The 22,247-nt window shown below is 40.1% G+C and overlaps 1 protein-coding gene across 1 annotated transcript in view; it reads left to right on the top strand.

Annotated features, from left to right (window-relative positions):
- The window catches only part of KDM5A (lysine demethylase 5A), a 78,599-nt gene that overhangs the window by 16,843 nt on the left and 39,509 nt on the right, over positions 1–22,247 (top strand). The window contains exons 6-14 of the mRNA XM_065887294.1: positions 3,477–3,582; positions 4,750–4,841; positions 5,448–5,606; positions 7,019–7,138; positions 7,841–7,999; positions 13,629–13,810; positions 15,262–15,424; positions 16,522–16,641; positions 20,208–20,402. Coding sequence (XP_065743366.1) covers positions 3,477–3,582; positions 4,750–4,841; positions 5,448–5,606; positions 7,019–7,138; positions 7,841–7,999; positions 13,629–13,810; positions 15,262–15,424; positions 16,522–16,641; positions 20,208–20,402 — 1,296 coding nt within the window. The remainder of the gene's footprint in view (positions 1–3,476; positions 3,583–4,749; positions 4,842–5,447; positions 5,607–7,018; positions 7,139–7,840; positions 8,000–13,628; positions 13,811–15,261; positions 15,425–16,521; positions 16,642–20,207; positions 20,403–22,247) is intronic.

Genomic DNA, 22,247 nt, shown 5'->3' with positions numbered 1-22,247 from the left:
TAACACTTATACATTAGAATGCCAGTATGTCCCATTTTTGGTGACACTAAGTTTGAGCCAGCATTTCTTCGTTATAATGTACTATTCTCCTTGTAATAAAAGTAATCAGAGTAAACTATAAGACTGTGGGAATAACTTGTTTTCCATTAACTTTCCATTATTTTTCAATAACAATATTTCCATTATTCCATTAACTTGTTTTACCCAATAGTTTGAACATTCATTGATGATCCTTGCCTCAGTTAATTATGTTGGTGGTTGCAAACCAGGTGATTTTCGGGTTCTGTCATTTCTTCTACGTTTACTAGTTAGCATTTTTCTTTAAAAAACTCTTCTCCCACGCTTGATTATTTTTCATACAGTAAAATGTGTATGTCTTAAGTGTACAGTTTGATGAATTTTGATGAATGTATATTACCTGTGGAACCAACCTTGAGTGTCCCTCCTCCTTTTTAGTCTCACTATAGAGCATGACTTTTTTTTTTTTTTTTTTTTTTATTTATTTTTGGCTGCTTTGTGTCTCCGTTGCTGTGCGCGGGCTTTCTCTAGTTGCGGAGAGCGGGGGCCACTCTTCACTGCGGTGCGCAGGCTTCTCTTTGTGGTGGCCTCTCTCGTTGCGGAGCACGGGCTCTAGAGCGCAGGCTCGGCAGTCGTGGCGCACGGGCTCAGTTGCTCCGCGGCATGTGGGATCTTCGCGGACCAGGGCTCGAACCCGTGTCCCCTGCACTGGCAGGCGGACTCTCAACCACTGTGCCACCAGGGAAGCCCGAGCATGACTTTTTTGATAAATGTCTTATAACCTATTACTACTTTTTATTCCTTTTTGATACTCGAATTGTTCCAAATTTGGCCTACGGGAGACCCTTCAAGAGGTTCATATGTTCTTTGACAAGTCTCCATCAGTTTTTTTTTGTTTCTCAATTAATTAATTTATTTATTTATTTTTGGCTGTGTTGGGTCTTCGTTGCTGTGCGCAGGCTTTCTCTAGTTGCGGCAAGCTGGGGCCACTCTTCATCGCAGTGTGCGGGCTTCTCACTGCCGTGGCCTCTCCCATTGCGGAGCACAGACTCTAGACGCGCAGGCTCAGTAGTTGCGGCTCACGGGCTTAGTTGCTCCACAGCATGTGGGATCTTCCCAGACCAGGGCTCAAACCTGTGTCCCCTGCATTGGCAGGCGGATTCTTAACCACTGCACCACCAGGGAAGCCCTCTCCATCAGTTTTTGAGCACTTACTTTCTAGCACAAAGAATCCCATTGTCTTCTTGCCGTGACTTAGACCTGGAATCAGTCATTTCTCCAAGGAATCCTGGTTCACTTTAGTGGGAAATGGTATTTAGAAGCCAAGATTTGAGCACAAGGTGTGCTTGTTCCTACTGGGATACCATTGCTTGTAGCCCCTTCTGGTGGTCAGGGCTGGGAAATCAATTTTTTAAAATTGTGACTTTATATTTTCAGCTCATACTGATAATTCTAGTCCTAATCCAGCATCACAAAGTTCTTTTGGTTTATGTTGTAATTGTTTTCTTAGCATTTTGAGTTGGGAACTTAATTCATTTATTCCTGCTCTTTTGCTTTGATTGCTGTGTTTAAGACTATAGAATTTCCTGTGATTACTTCTTTCCTTTGTTCCAGAGATTCTGATATATGATACATGTGATATATGTATATACAGAGAAAAAATTCCAGGTGGAAGGGCCTTTTGATTTTTTTTTTTTTTTTTTTTTGGCGGTACACGGGCCTCTCACTGTTGTGGCCTCTCCCGTTGCGGAGCACAGGCTCCGGATGCGCAGGCTCAGCGGCCATGGCTCACAGGCCCAGCCTTTCCACGGCATGTGGGATCCTCCCGGACCGGGGCACGAACCCGTGTCCCCTGCATCGACAGGTGGACTCTCAACCACTGCACCACCTGGGAAGCCCGGGCCTTTTGATTTTTGATGTTATTTCTAGCTTTATGCCAGTAAGATCAGAGAATGTTGTCATATTATTTCCACTTTTGGGGATTTTATTGTCTGTCTGAAAAGGTGGTTGTAAGGATTAATTGACTAGAATACTTTGATATGGCATATACTATATACTCACTATGTTAGCTTTTATTACTATGTACTTTGCTTTAACAGTGGTAAAGAATGTGTAGTGTTAGGGGCTTCCCTGGTGGCGCAGTGGTTGGGAGTCCGCCTGCCGATGCAGGGGACGCGGGTTCGTGCCCTGGTCTGGGGGGTGTCCCACATGCCATGGAGCAGCTGGGCCCGTGAGCCATGGCCGCTGAGCCTGCGTGTCCGGAGCCTGTGCTCCGCAGCGGGAGAGGCCACAGCAGTGAGAGGCCCGTATACTGCAAAAAAAAAAAAGAGAATGTGTAGTGTTAATGTTTTTCATTGGACTGACTGTAGGTTAATATCAGCCTACCAAAGTTTAAAGATACATTTTGAAATGCCATTTTGGTTGGTTTGGTTCTTATATGCTCTTTTAGTAGTCCAGGCTGCCTGTGTCTGTCTGCTGTTAGGTCGCCATAGACTTATAAAGTAGTCTGTATTTTATCCTGGTTTATTTTTATTCTTGTCGACTAAGTATATTTTAAGTAAATTTTGGTTATTACCCTGCATTCAGAGATTATCTAAATTCAAGGTGTAACACTGGTGTCTGTCATGATGTCATCCTCAAGTACTAGAATGCCAAATGACAGTAGCTTAAACATTGACAACACAGTTTTCACATGCGGACACATTTTCCACATTAGATTTTCAGAGATAAGTAGTTCTAGGATTCGTATAGCTACTTCACATTGTCATCAAGGGCCAGGCTCTTTCCATCTTCCTGCCTGGCCTTCTTCAGTGTATGGGTGATATATATATCTCCTCTTAATTGCATTGTGGCTGCTGTAGCGTCCAGCGCTGTGCTTCCATCAGACTGAGTCTTGTAGCAGTGGGGAAGGAAGTTGGGTGAAAAGGACTTACTCTTTGAGATGCTTTCTCTTTTATTAGAAGATGAAAATCTTTCCCAGAGGTTTCCAGTAGACCTTCCTTATGTCTCACTGGCTAGAACACGATAGCATTCCCACCCTTAGCTAGGTGATCGCCAACAAAGAGGAATGGCATTGGCATGATTGACTTAGGACAGTCATTATTCATCTCCTAGGATGGGCATAATTGCCCTAATCAAAGATGGGTGTCCATTAGCAAGTTAGAAGTGGGCATTTCTATCGAGTTATTACCACTGTTACACCAGTAATTACCAGTTGTGTCTGTCTCTGGACAGAACCTAATTGACAACTATGCTTTTATGAAAGGTAGATTTTCTTTTGTGGAAAGGAATCTGGGTGTTGCAGAGCGCTTTGGTGACTTCAGCAATGAGGCAGCAAGTGGATTTAGAAAAATTAAAATTTTCCTTCATTTTGAATTGGATCTTGAGACTTTTCTTGGGTAAGAAAATAAATTTATGAATCACAGTAATTAGACTAATGTGAGTTTATTTTTTTTTAGTCAGAATCTGGAGAAGTGAATAGAAACACGGAACTGAAGAAACTTCGGATTTTTGGGGCTGGGCCTAAGGTTGTGGGCTTGGCAATGGGAGTAAAAGATAAAGAAGGTAAATCTGTTATTTGGTCACGAAAAGAAATAAGGTACAACAATATGGTTATAACAAGATTCATATGATACTCGATCGTAGTCTGCCTTGGGATTTTCTTAGGCAACATAGTTCCTAGACAGATCACCTTTTTAGTGACAGATAATCTTAAGGTGTGAGGAGCCATATTATGTTGAATTTTTGTAATATTTTGGAAGAGAGAAAGTTCCTCCTCCATGTCTAACACATGACACAGAAATTGTAGTTTCTAAAGGCTAGTTTATAAGAGAATTGCAAAATTAATGGCTCTCACCTGGTGATCTAAAGCTTATTATTTTTAAATTTAAAGAGAAATAGAGGATTTCTCTGACCTTTAGTATCAAAATATACTGGGGAGAGCTAATGATTTAGATTCTAACCATAATTTTGATATTTTTCTTTAATCGCCTTTGCATATTATGATACTTCATTTAAGTAACCTGTTTAAAGAATGCCTAGTACTCAGCTTAGCATGTTAGAAGCTTTTGTGAGTAAAATTGCTAATGCGGAGATCAAGTTTCACAGTTCTATGTGCATGTTAGTTTTAAAGCTCAATTTAACAGAGTTGTGTTGGATATGTTTTTACTGTATAAGAATTTAGTGAATTGCTATAATCACAAGTCATATTGATTACTGTGCATTTTATGATATGACTAAGTCTTTATTCAGATTGTGGGTTGAACTCTGGATAATCAGGTAATATTCTTCCATCACTCTCAAAGCATTCAGTGTGATAGGACTTCTAGATACATTATAATGTTTACTGTTGCTCTTTTAAAAGATTAAGGACTTTATCTTTTTTCTGTTTGTAATTGTATTAGCTGGCAGTGATCTCAAAGCTAGTCCCAGATTAGTCCCTGATAAGTACTACATATGGGCAAGTGTAGAATTAGTAGTTACGCTCTCTGGAGCTTGATTGCCTGGACTAGAGTCCCAAGTCTGCCACTGACTGGCTGTGTGATTTTGGGCAAGTTATCTAGCTTCTCTGTGCTTCAGATTCTTTATCTTCAGTGGGGGATAATAGTTTATCTACCTCATAGTGTTGTGAGATTTTAACTAATTTAAATAATCTAAAATAGTGTCTGGTCCATGGTAAGCTCTCAACATTAGTTTTTACTATTATTATTATATAACTATTTTTATTTCAAGATGAGGTCTCCCGAAGACGAAAAGTTACCAACAGGTCAGACGCATTTAACATGCAAATGAGACAACGGAAAGGAACTCTCTCTGTTAACTTTGTAAGTGTTCTGAGATGTGTCAGGAGGGAAAGGATTTATTTTTATTTTAGTTTTGCACTTTTTACCTTGCTATATCTTAGTATGTTATCTAGTTAGTTTATTTAGCTGTAAGACTTGATGGTGCGTCTGAACTTGCAGCTTTGGTTTATATAATACTAACTTTGCTTTGTCCCATATACACAGACTGTTCCCTGAGTCTTATACCTTGTAAGTGAGTGAGTGAGAGGATGAAGTGAAACTGTAAATCCTTAGCTGTATTAATGCTCGGTATTCAGCCCTCTACAAATAAAGAGTATTTGTGTATAGAAAGGGTGATGTGGTATATTTTATTTATATAAATTGACTTTCAAGTACCCTAGATTTGTAGTGTAGTCTTCCTTTATTCTCATACCTTGATATGCTTTTATTAATTTGCTTGTAGAAGCTCTGAGGAAATTTAGGAAGTTTTATACAAAGTATTTAAATACAGTTATTTAAAATAAATATTAAGGATTTAAGTTATGTTTACTTTTTAGTGTACGTTATTTTGTTTGTTTCAGTTAAGGTGTTCGTGGTAAAAATTTAATATTACTTATTACAGAAAATAAACTTTTGTTTTTTTAACAGGTTGATCTTTACGTTTGTATGTTTTGTGGTCGGGGAAATAATGAAGATAAATTGCTGTTGTGTGATGGATGTGATGACAGCTATCATACATTTTGTTTAATTCCCCCACTACCTGATGTGCCCAAAGGAGACTGGAGGTGTCCTAAATGTGTCGCTGAGGTATAAGCCTAACCTTACCTTTTTGAATTAAGAACAGTAGCACACACTTACACATGTATAGTGAACACATTCCGTGAAGCTTCTTCTCCTGTCTCTTTGTTCTTCAGTGTTTGAAATCTCCAGGATTTTTAAAGAGTGATAGTGACTAGAAATATAACAGTTTGTTTTTTAAAGGGTCTTTTTCTGACCGTTGGTTAGATAATTCTGCTTATTGCTGCAGACTTTGCTCAGAATATTCATATTCTTGGAAAACAATAAAAATGAAGAAGGTCTGTAGGTTATTTCTTTTTTCTTTTTTTTAAAAAGTAAAAATCAGACATGAAGCTCTAGAACTTAGGATTTATGCATCCAGTTTTCATGCTACCAAATAAACTGGTGGTATCTATTAACTTGTTTAAATTTTGACTTGATTGTACTAAATTGTTATTGAAAGATTATAATGATGTCATTATCATGAAATGTCTGGTCTGTTTACTTATTTTAACAAAATGTGATAGGACATTGGAGGGAAAGAGATGGTATATCTAGATGTAGTCAAAGATGGATATTTATGGCCTTTGAATTATTTATTTATTTATGGCTGTGTTGGGTCTTTGTTGCTGTGCGTGGGCTTTTCTCTATTGCGGCGAGTGGGGGCTACTCTTCATTGTGGTGCACAGCCTTCTCATTGTGGTGGCTTCTCTTGTTGTGGAGCACGGGCTCTAGGCACATGGGCTTCAGTAGTTGTGGCTTGCAGGCTCAGCAGTTGTGGCTCATGGGCTCTAGAGTGCAGGCTCAGTAGTTGTGGCGCACAGGCTTAGTTGCCATGTGGCATGTGGGATCTTCCCGGACCAGGGATCGAACCCATGTCCCCTGTATTGGCAGGCGGATTCTTAACCACTTGTGCTACCAGGGAAGTCCCTTGAATTATTTTTTATTTATTATTCTCAAGGTTAGATGATTCAGTTCTACTCGAAGTCAGTATTTGTGTTAAGAAATTGGTCATGGTGGTTGATAGTATGAAAAAAAAATCATTTTTCTAGCTAATTATCCTAGCAACCCGGTGAATATCCCTTTGTCCTTTACCTTTCCTCCCTCCATGAACATTTATTTTTTCCACTGAGAATAATAGACATCCCTGGGCTTGATTCCAGGTTGGTAGTCCTCCAGGTGTTTGTCTTGGTACCAAAGCTTAATGACAACTCCAAAGCCCAAAGCTGTCTCATTGCCACCTTCCTACTGGAAGGTGTGAAAATGCAGTTGAAGTTTAAGAACATTATTTCCTGATTCCACATTAATACTTGTTTTGCGGTCTAGAGTTGACTGGATTTGCTTCACCTAGGGAAATGATCAAAGAAGGTAGTACCTGAGGGCCTTAATGCGTCCTTCAGTTCAGTTTCAGTAAGTTAATCTTAGATATTTTTTCTTCCCAGGAATGTAATAAACCTAGAGAAGCCTTTGGATTTGAACAAGCTGTACGAGAGTATACACTTCAGAGCTTTGGAGAGATGGCAGATAATTTTAAGTCTGACTATTTCAACATGCCAGTTCATGTGAGTATCTATCTTTTAGGTCACTTTGGGGAATATAAAAATTTGTCTGATTCCAGAGCTTTTGCGTTGCTTTTTAAAAACTTTCATTATTTTGTAGAAAGCAGGGACAGCATAAAAAAGATGATAGAACACCAGATCTGAAGATTAGGGGCCTGGGATCTGATTTTGTTTCTTTTACCCTCTGTCGTGGCAGTGTGCACTGTAGAGAAACTGACTTCGACCTTGCACTTGTTCTGCAGCGCTCTGGGAGTGCTGTCCTCTACAGGCAGGCACGGAGGGTGCGGCAGTTGCTGCTGTGGTTTAGTTATTTGTAGTATGAAGTTTGCTTCTTTCCCTGGGGGATCTTGGGCTTTAAAAAAATCCCTTTCGAAATAATTTGCCAAAGCTGTTAAAATTCAGCCTTGAGTTTTGTATTTCCTTTTCCTTCCTTATGTCCTGGGTCATCTTTATCCTTCTTAGTTGGAAAGCAGCTTGCAGAAGAAGGCAGTTCAAATTCATTATGTTTTTCTGAACATGTAAGTTGTCTTTAGCTTTTTCCCGTCGTCAGTCAGAAAAGCTAGGACTGCAGTCTTTTCAGCTCTGGGAATTGAGAAGGTTTTCTGTTTTTTCATGGGCTTTTGTTCACTTGACCTGTGTATTATGTCATAGTGGGTTATGGTTATAGAGAGTTGGTAATCTGTAATCTTTGTTTTCCCTGTGTAGATGGTTCCCACAGAACTAGTGGAGAAGGAATTCTGGCGGCTGGTGAGCAGCATTGAAGAAGATGTTATCGTAGAGTATGGAGCTGACATCTCCTCAAAAGACTTTGGAAGTGGATTTCCTGTAAAGGATGGTCGGAGAAAGATGCTGCCAGAAGAAGAGGTGCAGAGCACATAGTAGTATCCAGATTTCTTACCCTGAAGCTGATTCAGCCTTTACGTAGTAGAAAACTGCCTTTCTTTAATCTTAAGGGACCACGTTCATTTAAAATATTAAATATGTAGAATTTGGACAGTAAAAAGAATCTTCAGTTTTGAAAACAATAAATTCAAAGTACCATTAAATATTATTTAACTTTGCATTTTATCAATTTTTTTTTTTTTTTTTTTTTGCCGTACATGGGCCTCTCACTTCTTGTGGCCTCTTCCGTCGCGGAGCACAGGCTCCGGATGCGCAGGCTCAGCGGCCATGGCTCACGGACCCAGCCACTCCGCGGCATGTGGGATCCCCCCGGACCGGGGCACGAACCTGCATCCCTTGCAGGTGGGGAGGTGGACTCTAAACCACTGTGCCACCAGGGAAGCCCTTAACTTTGCATTTTAAAACCCGTTAAATTGGTTTAAAACTTTAACTTTAGTTAAGATTTTGCCTAGCTCTTTCTGTTTGGAAATCTAGCAAGTGACAAGATTTTTTTTAAAAATTACATTTTACTGGTAGGTCCACAATTAATTTGCCTTTAACACCTGGGCAGGTAGGTTTTCAAATATGCATTTAAACTGTCACAGGTAATGAAGTACTGTCACCTAGGAGATGACCTCTGTGTGTAAACCTGAATTAAGATGATCATTTATTTCTTTTTCTCTTTACTTTGGTCCTTGTCACCTTTTCTTTACCTTTGTAATTGGCAGTAATTGAGAGTTTTATCTCCTATTAAAAGAGTTAACACATGGTCAAAAAAAAAAGTTACATAGTGGAGAAGGATATACAATTAAAAATATGGCCACTCTAGGTCTCTTACGGCTACCATTGACATGGCATATCTTTTCCATTCTTTTACTTTGAAGCTGTTTGTATTTTGGAATCTGGTGTGTGTCTCTTATAGGCAGCATATGATTGAATCTTGCTTTTTTAAAAATCTAGTCTGAAGGCTGACTTATTTATTTATTTATTTATTTGTCTGTCTGTCTGTCTGCCTATTTATCTAGCTAGCTAGCTAGCTAGTTAGCTGCGTTGGGTCTTTGTTGCTCCGCGTGGGCTTTTCTAGTTGCTGGGGGCTACTCTTTGTTGCGGTGCGCTGGCTTCTCATTGCGGTGCCTTCTCTTGTTGCAGAGTATGGGCTCTAGGCGCGTGGGCTTCAGTAGTTGCAGCACTTGGGCTCAGTAGTGCAGCTTGAGGACTCTAGGACACAGGCTCAGTAGTTGCGGCTGTGGGCTAAGTTGCCCTGTGGCATGTGGGATCTTCCTGGACCAGGGCTCAAATCCGTGTCCCCTGCACTGGCAGGCGGATTCTTAACCACTGTGCCACCAGGGAAACCCTATACAGATAAATTTTATAGGAACAGTTCAGTGTTGAAATGTGTACATGTTCAATGTCACTGAATTAAAACCTGCTTTGTAGAAGTATAAAGAAATGCATCAACCTTAGTTTCTGCATACCCTTCCATTGGCAAATGGTAGGCAATTACCTACTTATTGGGAAGAGGCTTTGTTTTACAGCTTTTAACTTTTTCTGAATTTCATTTTGGTTTTGAATTTTTAAGTTGCTCTTGAACAGGTATTTATATCTTCTAATCTTAAGAGATAAGGTCGCAGAGTTTTTATTTTAAAAATTTTTTATATATGTATTTTTGAGGTACGCGGGCCTCTTACTGTTGTGGCCTCTCCCGTTGCGGAGCACAGGCTCCAGACACGCAGGCTCGGCGGCCATGGCTCACTGGCCCAGCTGCTCCGCGGCATGTGGGATCTTCCCGGACCGAGACACGAACCCATGTCCCCTGCATCGGCAGGCGGACTCTCAACCACTGCGCCACCAGGGAAGCCCAGTCACAGAGTTTTTAAAGATTACTTTAAATGTGGTTAAATGTCAACCCTAAGTAAACAATATAGATATTAATCCTTCTAAATGTTTGAATTCTGTATGAATATTCATCTGTTTTTGCTTTTGCTCCATTCACCTTCATATAAGAATGTGGAGGGCTTCCCTGGTGGTGCAGTGGTTTAGAGTCCGCCTGCCGATGCCGGGGACGCGGGTTCGTGCCCCGGTCCGGGAGGATCCCACATGCCGCAGAGAGGCTGTGCCCGTGAGCCATGGCCGCTGAGCCTGCGCGTCCAGAGCCTGTGCTCCACAGTGGGAGAGGCCACAACAGTGAGAGGTCCACGTACAGAAAAAAAAAAAAAAAATGTGGAGAAATTTGGGCTTTAAAGACATCAGCATAGCATGAAGAGACAGGGATATAGCTCTTTTTTCTAGTCTGGGTCATCGATTTGCTGTTTATTTCATAAGCAGTAACGTTTTACTCAGGATTCTGCTTTTATGTTGTAAGGTGGAGTGAGAGAACCCATTTGTACAAAAGGATTTTAAGGACTAATTAGACAGTGTATATAAAATCTCTGTATTTTTTATACTTATGTTTTCTGTCAGTTTGTTACTCTTCTCTGGAAGTTACTCTTAGAAAAGTAGATACCTGCCATCTTTTCCCCAGGAATTGTGCATGCATGTTGAACTTCTGTATGAGTTAGTTTCTTGGCATCTGATAGCATGCTTCTCTGGTATCATAGTTTAGTGGAAAAGTACTTCTGAAGTTAATACATTTGTCTTATAAATACAAGTGCTCTACAAACAGGGCTTCTGAGGAATAAAAATAGGCATAGAACTTGAAACCTTGGAAACATTTTTTTCATCTTATCCTCTCTGTGTCGTAAATCACTGAATAAATCCTGTTAATTTATTTTTCATTATTTTCTGTGGGATTGGCCTCTTTTCAGTCCCACTACCACCGTCCTTGTCTCCGTCCTGTCATGTCATGTTGGGATAATTGCCGTGGTCTTACATAGTGATCACTTGTGTTGGGGGTTCCCCAGAGCTGCTCAGGTTCGCTGGGAACTCATGACTGTGACTTATTACAGTGAAAGGATATAAAGTAAAATCAGCAAAGGGAAAACAAGATGTGTGGTCAAAGTCTGGAGGTAGCCAGTTGGAAGCATTCAAGAGCCCTCTCTCCCTGGAGTCACACAGGATGCACTTAGGTACTCCAGCATCAGACTGACACCATGTGTGAAGCATCGCCCACCAGGGAGGCTCATTAGGGACCCAGAGCTCAGGGTTCTTATAAGCGGCTGGTGACATAGGCACCTTCTGCCTAACACATAGCAAAATTCCAGACCCCCAGAAGGAGATTGGGCGTGCATAAACCACACTGTACAGCACTGCGACCCACCCTGTGTCAGTGTCACGAACTGTTTACCATGCAGCTTTCCAGATGCCAGCCAGGGGCCGAACTTGAAATGGGCCTTTTTCTTAAAATAAATTTATTTATTTATTTTTTATTTTTGGCTGCGTTGGGTCTTCGTTGCGGCACGTGGGCTTTTCTCTGGTTGCAGCGAGTGGGGGCTACCTTCGTTGTGGCATGCAGGCTTCTCATTGTGGTGGCTTTGCTTGTTGGGAGCACGGGCTCTCTAGGTGCGCGGGCTTCAGTGGTTGTGGCACACGGGCTTAGTTGTTCCGCAGCATGTGGGATCTTCCTGAACCAGGGCTCGAATCCGTGTCTCCTGCATTGGCAGGCAGATTCTTAACCACTGTGCCACTAGGGAAGCCCCAAAGCGGGCCTTTTGAAGGGTAGCTGTCTTAGGCTTGCTCTGTTTAAAGTAGCTTTTCTGAACACTGCCACTCTCTGCAGTCTCTCTCATGCATTGCTTTCAGTTAAAATGTTAAGATTGGTGGGTCTTGGGGAGTTCATTTTGCAGTTCTGTCTATTTTTGTTTGAAATTTTCCATAATCAAAAATTTTAAGATAAATATAAAAATATTTAAGATGTTTATCATATTGTTTCACTTTTCAAAATCTGTTTTATTTCCCTTTTGAATATAGGATATCATCCAAGCTTCTTAGTCTGAAATTTAAGATTAAAGATCCAGTCTTCTTTTCTGGTCTTATTTCCTGCTTTTCTGAGTATGACCATTCCACTCTGCCTCTTTACCAGCCAGACCAGTATATTCTGTCTCTTGTCATTTACCTTCAAATCTTACCTAGTCTTCCAAGATCAACCCAGGTTTTTCCTTTTCCACCAAGTTTTCTTATTGATCCAGACTCATGATGATGACTATTTTGTTGTCCTCTGAAGAACTATATAATTTACTAATTTATCTGTGTTTGGAGTTTAATATATATTGTCTCATCTTGGAACTTTTTGTATGTAGGCCTGGTCTCTTCACCTAGTTTCAGTATTTGTTCAGCCAACTAAAAAATATATTGAGTAGTATTTTTGAAAACTGCTTTTTTTTTTTTTAAAAGCCTATTGAGGGTAGGAATCATATCTCTTTATTATTCCGTATTGGGATTCCTAGTTAAACCTTTGTTGGAATTTCTTCTATCCTCTGTAACTCTTAGCTACACTTTTATAATTTCCTTATCTCTGTGCCTCATTATGGATGATATCCTCAAATCAGTCTTCTGGTTCACAGATTCTCCCTTCAGCTTTGTCACTGGCTATTTAACCTCTTAATTTGAGGGTTTTATTTTTAACTCTGTATTATCGAAACTTTCAAATGTATCAAACTAAACATAGTAATGAACTTCCCTCCCTCCCTCCCTGGCATCCAGGTTCAACAGTTATCAGCCTTCTAATAGAAGGCGGTTGGATTCTCTTACCTGTTTTTGCATTCAGTCTGTTGCAATATCACATCACATACGCTCTGGAAAACTCACACTACGTTTCTGCAAGAATGAGAGCGAAAAAGGCAAATAACATCTTAGAATTATTATGAATGTAGTTTGACTTTGCAGGTCCCCTGAAATAGGCTTGGGTTCCTTAGACCCCACTGCACAAGGATAATAGCACTTTTTTTTTTTTTTTTTTGATAATAGCACTTTGAGTCTGTACCGCATACCGCTTCAGAGGTGGGTGTTTGAAACCCATGTCTGGAGCTTATGTCCGGTTAGAAACCGCTATGAAAACTCAGACAACAGCTTTCCGTTTTCATTCTGGCCGTGCTTTCTTTCTTTGTTTTTGGAAACTGCGAATTCTTTTTTCTCTTGAGTTCATCTATGAAGCAAAATTTTTTTTGATGTTGTAGATAGATGTGTTTGTGGGAGTTGCGGGTGCTTTCTGCACCATCTTGGTCTTCAGTGTTGCCACAGATTCAGGATTCTGTATCTTATTATGTTTTGTCTTCACAGTATCTGGCACCATTCTGTAAATATAGTGGTAAACATTTTGGGAAGTTATGTTACCGGGGATAAAGTCGAAATATAATAGCGACCTATTAAAATGAGTCTTACAGTATTTTACTGGTAAGCTGTGGGGGCAGGTGGGGAGTAATAAAAAGCCTTATATGCTTCAGAGTAAACCAGAGATATCTGAAATAATTAAAGGGAAATATAAATAACACTTAGGAGATAGGATTAAATATTTAGGAATATGAGTTACATGTAGAGAGCAAAGAGCATAGATTCTATGGACTCGATGATTGTAATTATTATAAAATTTTTCCTTTTGTTTTTGAAGACTCCCTGGAGGTTTCTATTGGGCACTTGTCATTTCTGATCTCTTACTTACATTTTTTTCCTTTTGTAGGAATATGCGCTTTCTGGTTGGAACTTGAATAACATGCCTGTTCTAGAGCAGTCGGTTCTTGCACACATCAATGTGGACATCTCTGGCATGAAGGTGCCGTGGCTTTATGTGGGAATGTGCTTCTCTTCCTTCTGCTGGCACATCGAAGATCACTGGAGCTATTCCATCAACTACTTGCACTGGTGTGTACAGTCTTTGTTAACAGCACACATACTTAGTGACCTTTCTAAAGGTGTAACAACAGTGTTAGATGATGTGTTAGGGAGAGCTTACTTGAAAGTATTTTGTACCCCAAAGTTGGATAATGTACTGTGTAGAGGGCTCAGGGTACAACACGTCAGACACTTGCCCTCTTCAAGTACGTGCATGCACAGAGCCTCGAGTTTCAGACCCAACTATACTACATTTAGCGTACATGAAAATTCCTTTGGTATAACTTTTGAAACGCAAGGCAGGATATTTTTTAAAGTTTATATAATTGAGATCTGACTAACCTTCAGTATTTAAGGTTGAAATTTGAAAAATTTCAAATTGAAATTTTTGATTTTTTTTTCCTTTTTAATAACATTTTCTCTAAAAATGCCTCTGTTGCATGCGTATTCATTAAATTTTTTCGCTGGTTTTTTTGTTTCACACCCACAGCTTTTATTTACTTATCCAGTTCCTTGTCCAGTATTCTGATCTTAACCAAATGATGTATTCCTCTCCATTTGAGAGATACTGCTCAGATCACACTGTGCACTGGAAAGCTAATGGTTTCCTTTCTCTGCGTCATCGCTGTGCTGTGTAATAGGATAGCTTCTAGCCACTTGTGGCTATTTAAATTAGTTAAGATTAAGTAAAATTAAAGTTTACTTCCTCAGTTGCAGTAACCGCATTTTAAGTGCTTTATTGTCACTTGTGACTAGTGGCTCCTGCATTACCCAGCATAGATGCAGAACATTTCCAGTCATCTCAGTAAGTTTCTATAGAGACAGCACGGTTAATTGTATGAGGGTTAAGAAATTCGGCTATTCTGTAGATAGCGTGACTAATTAAATCCAGTTCCTTAAAGTTCAACTTAGTATTATAAATAAAACTCTAGTCCACTAAAGTCTAGTGTATTAATGATGCCACGTGTTTGGTCTTAAGATTCATAGACAGCTATATTCAGGGTTTCAACAATTTCTCGCCTTGGCTTATTTCCTTGGATAGTAAAATTGAACTCAATGAAGTTACGTAAAAGTACTCTAAAGGGCAGTGACTTTTACTTTGATCATTGTGGGGATAATTGGAATGTCCCGTGGACCTGTGAATCAGGCAGTATGTCAGCATCCTTTGGAACAATGCTTGCTTTTCCTATAGCATCTTTCCTATTTGAAGATGCTCTTTAGTGATCTACCTTAAAGAGTTTATATACTTTGAATTACCTTTCTGTAGTGATAAGTACGTACCTACCTATCCATATACTCTTGCCTTACCCCCTATTATGAATAATAGCACAGATTTTTGAGATGGTTGCTAGGATTCAGGGCATATAATCTATGGCCATGGAGCAAGACAAAGTTAATTATAATTTAGTGGATTTGAATCAGATACCCTGGCCTCATTGGCACCATGCTCTACCTAGATAAACAGTTATTTCTTTTGCTAGGGGGGAGCCAAAGACATGGTATGGTGTGCCATCTCATGCTGCAGAACAACTGGAGGAGGTGATGAGGGAGCTGGCCCCTGAGTTATTTGAATCCCAGCCTGATCTCCTACATCAGTTAGTCACCATCATGAACCCCAATGTGCTAATGGAGCATGGTGTGCCTGTGAGTCTTTTTGCATCTCCCTTCAGTATTTTAAATTTAAAGTTATGTACGCTTTTGATTAGAGTCACGGTGTATGCTTGTTTTGTAATGGGAAATAAAAGATCACATCATCTTCAAGCCAAATTAGAATTTATACTCTGAAGGGAACAACATTTATTTGATTAAGAATGGGGTGTTGTAAAGTATGAATCACATTTACCTTATGTACAGCAACCTATCAGAATCGCCATGTTTTCAGTATATCCTGCTTTTAATAAAAATCTCATATTCTTTATTATCCCCATTTAACCAAAGTATAAGTATTTTAAGTGGTTGTTCTAATAGCTAATGCTTATCCTTGTGGAGATCATATTCCCATATTTCGTATAAAGATGTCATAGCCTCTTTTTCACGTGAGATAGTGAAGTAAAAATATACAATGAGTACCTTTTCTGCTTTTAAACTTTTAGGTTTGAAAATGATTATTAAATTTAAGCTACGAACACCTGATAAAGTATAAATTTAATGTTTGCTACATGTAGTCAAGTAGTCATCATAACCTTATTAAGAAAGTAGATCGAGTGATAGTAGTAATGTTACTTTGTCTTTAAAGAGTAAATTTATGCAGAATCTGGGACTTTTCAGAAGACACAGTATTGTCATAAAGCAAAGAGATTCAGGAAAACTGATTGGGGGGTCTCTCCATATGACATATGAGCTAATCAGTTAGTTTCCAGAAAAAATTATCCAAAAGTAGGATGAAATTCCATCCTTTCCCACTGTTTACAACACAGGAATGAAAGGAATAAAAGAAAAATTCTCTTAACTGTAAAAATTTTATTACGGTAGGAAACTAAGTAGCTCATGAGAGCAGCATTTTCTCCTTGAAAATTTCTTTAGGCTGTGAACTCTTGTCATGAATTACTGTAATTTACAGTGACTATTTTAAGAAGGTGAAACTGCTTCTTCAAGCCTGATACTGTTTTCTGGTCTGTGTAGGTTAATGCTTTATTGTTTCAAAGTTTGAAAAATGCTTCTGAAACTGACATAAAATGTTTCCCTTTTTTGTTGTTTTTCTTCTGTTTTGTTTTTGTACCCTGTTCCCAATTTGCATTTAGGTGTATAGGACGAATCAGTGTGCTGGCGAGTTTGTTGTGACGTTTCCTCGGGCCTATCACTCTGGATTTAATCAAGGCTACAACTTCGCTGAGGCTGTGAACTTCTGTACTGCTGACTGGGTCTGTTCGATAGCAAGTAGCTGTTGTGTCTACTAACAGCTCCGGAAAATGCATCTTAATTGCTATGCTTGCTTAGCTGGGGAGGGGAGGGCCCATGGATATTTCAGTGGAAACTCGAATGTCTGTTGCCATTTACAGAGTTCCAGGTAGTTTTTATTTGGAAGATTTTATAGTTCGTTATTTCTCATTTGCTACTTCCTCATTTTATTTGAATTTTAAATGGGCAGTTGATGTTTTCTGAATCTTTTTCTGAGAATGTAATTCCTCTAGTCTTCGCTTTCTCTGAGCGCTTTTGGATTTTAGAAGGGTGACCACATCTTTTCAAGAATTAATTGTACCACGTTTACAAATATCTAGTTCTGATTTTTATCTTAAAATATCCAGTTCTGATTTTTATCTTAAAATATTCCTTTATTTTTTTCCTTCTGATAATTAGGTGATTTTATTCTTCCTGCTATTTTATGTTTTCTATATTCTTTTAAAAAAATTTATTTTAAAGGGTAGCTATACTATTGAGATCTCTGTGGGCTGCACTTTTGTGTAAATGGTATTGCCATTGATTGCTATTTTGCTTTTAAATGAGGTAGATATCAAAAAGTAATTAGTTATTTTTACGTCATGTCGGTGGGGAAAAGACTGCAAACCTATCATACACTTTTTTTTTTTTTTTTTGCGGTATGCGGGCCTCTCACTGCTGTGGCTTCTCCCGTTGTGGAGCACAGGCTCCGGACACGCAGGCTCAGCGGCCATGGCTCACGGGCCCAGCCGCTCCGCGGCATGTGGGATCTTCCCGGACCGGGGCACGAACCCGTGTCCCCTGCATGAGCAGGCAGACTCTCAAACACTGCGCCGTCAGGGAAGCCCTAGCATACACTCTTTGACTCTATTTTTCTTTTAGTGAAGCTGTTTTTTTGTCACCTCTCCTAACATTTGGGGGGATATTTTTTAGTAATATTGGATCTTATATTTTCTGTGGGCACCTTAATTTGTTAAATTTCATGATTAACAATATTGTTTCCTTGGTTAATGAATGAAATTGTATAATGAACAATCTTATATGACCTAGTAATTCTAAACTTCTTGTTAGAAAGCAACAGGAGCAAGACTGAGGTTAGGACTTTAACTTGGACTTGAACTCTATTTTAAAACCTCAGCTAACATGTATTATGTATTTATGATTTAGTTGTTCCTTGGCTAGGTAGGTGTAGGATGGGAAATGGAGGTGATTCAGAGATGAGTTAGAGATGATTTCTGCCTTTAATGTGATCACTATTATTGACGTTTGATCTTGGACAGAACTTTTTTTTTTTTTAACTGTGCCACGTGGCATGTGGGCTCTTAGTGCCCCAACCAGGAATCGAACCCACAGCCCCTGCTGTGGAAGCATGGAGTCCTAACCACTGGACCACCAGGAAAGTCCCTTGGGCAGCACTTTTTTTTTTTTTTTTTTTTTGCGGTACATGGGCCTCTCACTGTTGCGGCCTCTCCCGTTGCAGAGCACAGGCTCCGGACGCGCAGGCTTAGCGGCCATGGCTCACGGGCCCAGCTGCCCTGTGGCACGTGGGATCTTCCCGGACCGGGGCATGAACCCGTGTCCCCTGCATCAGCAGGTGGACTCTCAACCACTGCGCCACCAGGGAAGCCCGGGCAGCACTTCTTGTTTTTTGTGGGTGTTTTGGGCTCTGTTGGGTCTTCGTTGCCGCACGCAGGCTTTCTCTAGTTGTGGCGAGCGGGGGCTACTCTTTGTTGCGGTGCGCAGGCTTCTTGTTGCGGAGCACGGGCTCTAGGTGCACAGGCTCAGTAGTCGTGGCTTGCGGGCTCTAGAGCACAGGCTCAGTAGTTGTGGTACATGGGCTTAGTTGCTCCGCGGCATGTGGGATCTTCCTGGATGAGGGCTTGAACCCGTGTCCCCTGCCTTGGCAGGTGGTTTCTTAACCACTTCATCACCAGGGAAGTCCCGGGACAGCACTTTTAATTTCACTGGTCCTAATTTTTTTTTTACCTACTGTGTAAAGATGCTAAGGTTCACTTAACCTCAAACAAGTGAGATGATATTTGTGAGAGAAGGGTGATATAAATGAAAAGTAAAAGCAGCTTTGTATCCGGAATGAAGTGATGGTACTGATTTTTATAAGCCACAGTGGACAATCAGTTGTATTTTATGTGGCTTCCTTGTATATTGTATCAATAATAATTAAAAACTGCAAATCCTACAGTTTTGTTTTTCTTCTTGCTCTTGTTTTAAGTATTTGAGAAATGTTTAAAGAGTAAATTTCTGAGAATTAAGAAATGAAAGAATTGTATATTGTTATTAGACAAGATAGTCGCCAATCATAAGCTCAGTATATATATTTTCTTGGGAAAGATTGTTTCTTTGGAAGAGTCCGGAAATAATGCTTGATTCAGAGATAGTCTTGTACTCTGAAACTCTGATTCCTGTGATTCCCTTCTGTCTTTCTCAGAATGGAGGTGAGCTCTAAAAGGTGTTCTTAAAGGTCCACTTTCTAATTTTTTCTCTTTTTTATTATGATTTTCAAATACAAACCAAAACTTCAGACACCCAGGTTTTTCCACTTGAGGGAAGGAAAGAAGCTAGAGAGAGAGAGTTTGTGTAGCATAGCTAGTATCAATTTGTTTTAAAGCTTGATAGATTTTCAGAAGTTATCTTAAAAAGTGTAGCTGTTGGGCTTCCCTGGTGGCGCAGTGGTTGAGAGTCCGCCTGCCGATGCAGGGGACACGGGTTCGTGCCCCGGTCTGGGAAGATCCCACATGCCGCGGAGCGGCTGGGCCCGTGAGCCATGGCCGCTGAGCCTGCGCGTCCGGAGCCTGTCCTCCGCAACGGGAGAGGCCACGACAGTGAGAGGCCCGCGTAACGCATAAAAAAAAAAAAAAAAAAAAAAAAGTGTAGCTGTTGATTTATGAAAAGTGATCATTTAGTGATTTATTTCACTTAGGAAAATTAAAGTATATAATCTCATGGTTTCACTTTGAATTCTCTTTAGGCCAGACTGGTAGTTTAAAAAATAATCTTTAGATGCTAAAATCTAAATTGTCTTTTGCTTTGGTCCTTATAAAAAATAAAGTTAGTCCATGTGAACTGCTTAAGTAGTGCTTTCTTCCCCTCCCTCCCTCCCTACCTTGTATTGATAGTAGCATCTGTTGTTTGTTCTGTGGAAACATCAATGCTGAATATGTCCAGTTATCCCTTGATAGCCTGAAAAATTTTTTTCTTTTTCCTATAAGAGCAGTCTCATACTAGACTGGTCTAAAAGAGTTTGCTGCCTCATTTATATATCAAGGAACTCATACTTCTTGAGGTACATAATGAGTAGAAAATCAGCTTAGGCCAGCAGCTCAACCTCTCACATTATGGGAATTTCCTGTGGGAAGGCCTTTGAAATTCTTGCTGGGCAGTAAGGGTTTAATACTTACAGTTACCTCTTATGCTCAAATGGACGTTGTTATTCTCTGTTCTTTATAATAAAAGAGGATCTGGGGGGTAAGTAGTGGTTCTGTTCTGGAATGTGTTATAAGCAAGTAATTTAATTTGAGAATCTTGTTTTCAGTTGCCCATTGGCCGTCAGTGTGTCAGTCATTACCGTCGGCTGAGGCGCCATTGTGTCTTCTCGCACGAGGAACTAATTTTCAAGATGGCAGCAGATCCGGAATGCTTGGACGTGGGGCTTGCCGCCATGGTGTGCAAGGAGTTGACTCTCCTGACTGAAGAGGAGACACGGTTAAGGGAGTCTGTTATGCAGATGGTGAGTTTGCTGAGTACGTTTCCTGTAGTTGTTACTGCTCACGGGATATACCAAAATTTAAACCTGTGGAAAGAATCCATTTTCATCTTTGATTCCTTTAGAAGTTGAACGCAAAAATTACTGGTTTGGAGAAGATTTCCCAATTCTGTACTTGCCGTTTTGGTTTCTTTAAGTTGAAAAAGTTATAGGAATCTTGATGTCTTCATCTCCAGAGTTTTAAAAATGCAGTCCTATCAGGTAGAATTTCTTAGGTATGTATGTATTTTTTAAAATCTCCTACATATAGTATTACTTCTTTAAGCAAGAAAATTCAAAATTTTTTTTCTCTCTCAGCTTTGTAATTGAATAAAAATTATGTTTCTGGTGATTGCAGACTGTCAGAGTTAATCAATCTGTGTTTCCCTGCATTCTAAGTTTTTAATGAATATAAGAAGGACCGAATAACCCAGTGTTGGGATTTTGAATGCTTAGAATAAACTAAACATTGATCATATGGAAATGGGTAGTAAATGAGAAAATCTATGTCTTCAGCCACATCTAGGCCCATTTTCCCTAACCCTCCCTACATAGGTAGCCTCACTGGGTTTGTACCATGCTTCCTCCTGCTCTCGTACAGTCCACTTTCTTTCTTTCTTTTTTTTAAATAAATTTATTTATTTTTGGCTGTGTTGGCTCTTTGTTGCTGTGCGCGGGCTTTCTCTAGTTGCAGCGAGTGGTGGCTGCTCTTCCTTGTGGTGCATGGGTTTCTCATTGCGGTGGCTTCTCTTGTTGCAGAGCACGGGCTCTAGGTGCGTAGGCTCAGTAGTTGTGGCTCGCGGGCTCTAGAGCGCAGGCTCAGTAATTGTGGAGCACGGGCTTAGTTGCTCCGCGGCATGTGGGATCTTCCCAGACCAGGGCTCGAACCCGTGTCCCCTGCATTGGCAGGCAGATTCTTAACCACTGCACCACCAGGGAAGCCCTAGACCTGAAGAGTCTTAAGACAGTGAAAATAGTTTTAAGCTAAGGAAGAATACAGTGGACTAGCAATTTGGATCTGAAAAGTAAAGCTGATCCAATTTAACTACTCTGCTCGTTGGCACAAATGGGGGAAAAATCTATAAAAGAAAATATAAAACTATATATTTTAGAAATGATATAAATACTATTCTTACAAAATATTTAAATGCTGGTTATTTTTAAGAATTTAAGTTGACTTAGAAATAAGAGTGTCTGCTAAGTGGTTAGCTTTGCTTTTCTGTTTATTTGAATTACCTGTGAGAGAAACAAGAAGGGGTAAGATGCAAATGCATCTTCTTAAGACGTTTTTCTTACATTTTGGGGATATGTTAATATATGCCTGAAAGTTACTATTCTCACTTTATACCTGTATTCTTAAAGCTTTGTTTTGATTATGTTCATTTATTTATTTGTTTGTTTGTTTTAAATAAATTATTTATTTTTGTCTGTGTTGGGTCTTTGGTGCTGTGCGCAGGCTTTCTCTAGTTGCGGTGAGCAGGGGCCACTCTTCATTGCAGTGCGAGGGCTTCTCACTGTCATGGCCTCTCTTGTTGTGGAGCACGGGCTCCAGGTGTGCAAGCTTCAGTAGTTGTGTCACGCAGGCTCAGTAGTTGTGGCTTGCGGGCTCTAGAGCGCAGGCTCAATAGTTGTGGCACGCGGGCTCGGTAGTTGTGTTTCGTGGACTCTAGAGCTCAGGCTCTGTAGTTGTGGCGTGCAGGCCTAGTTGCTCCGCGGCATGTGGGATCCTCCTGGGCCAGGGCTCGAACCTGTGTCCCCTGCACTGGCAGGCAGATTCTTAACCACTGTGCCACCAGGAAAGCCCTGATCATGTTTTTTTATTAACCTTTT

The sequence above is a fragment of the Phocoena phocoena genome, chromosome 11, assembly GCF_963924675.1.
Source record: "Phocoena phocoena chromosome 11, mPhoPho1.1, whole genome shotgun sequence".
Taxonomy (NCBI): Eukaryota; Metazoa; Chordata; class Mammalia; order Artiodactyla; family Phocoenidae; genus Phocoena; species Phocoena phocoena.
Note: the sequence above shows the minus strand (reverse complement) of the source record. Positions and strands in the feature narration are given on the sequence as shown.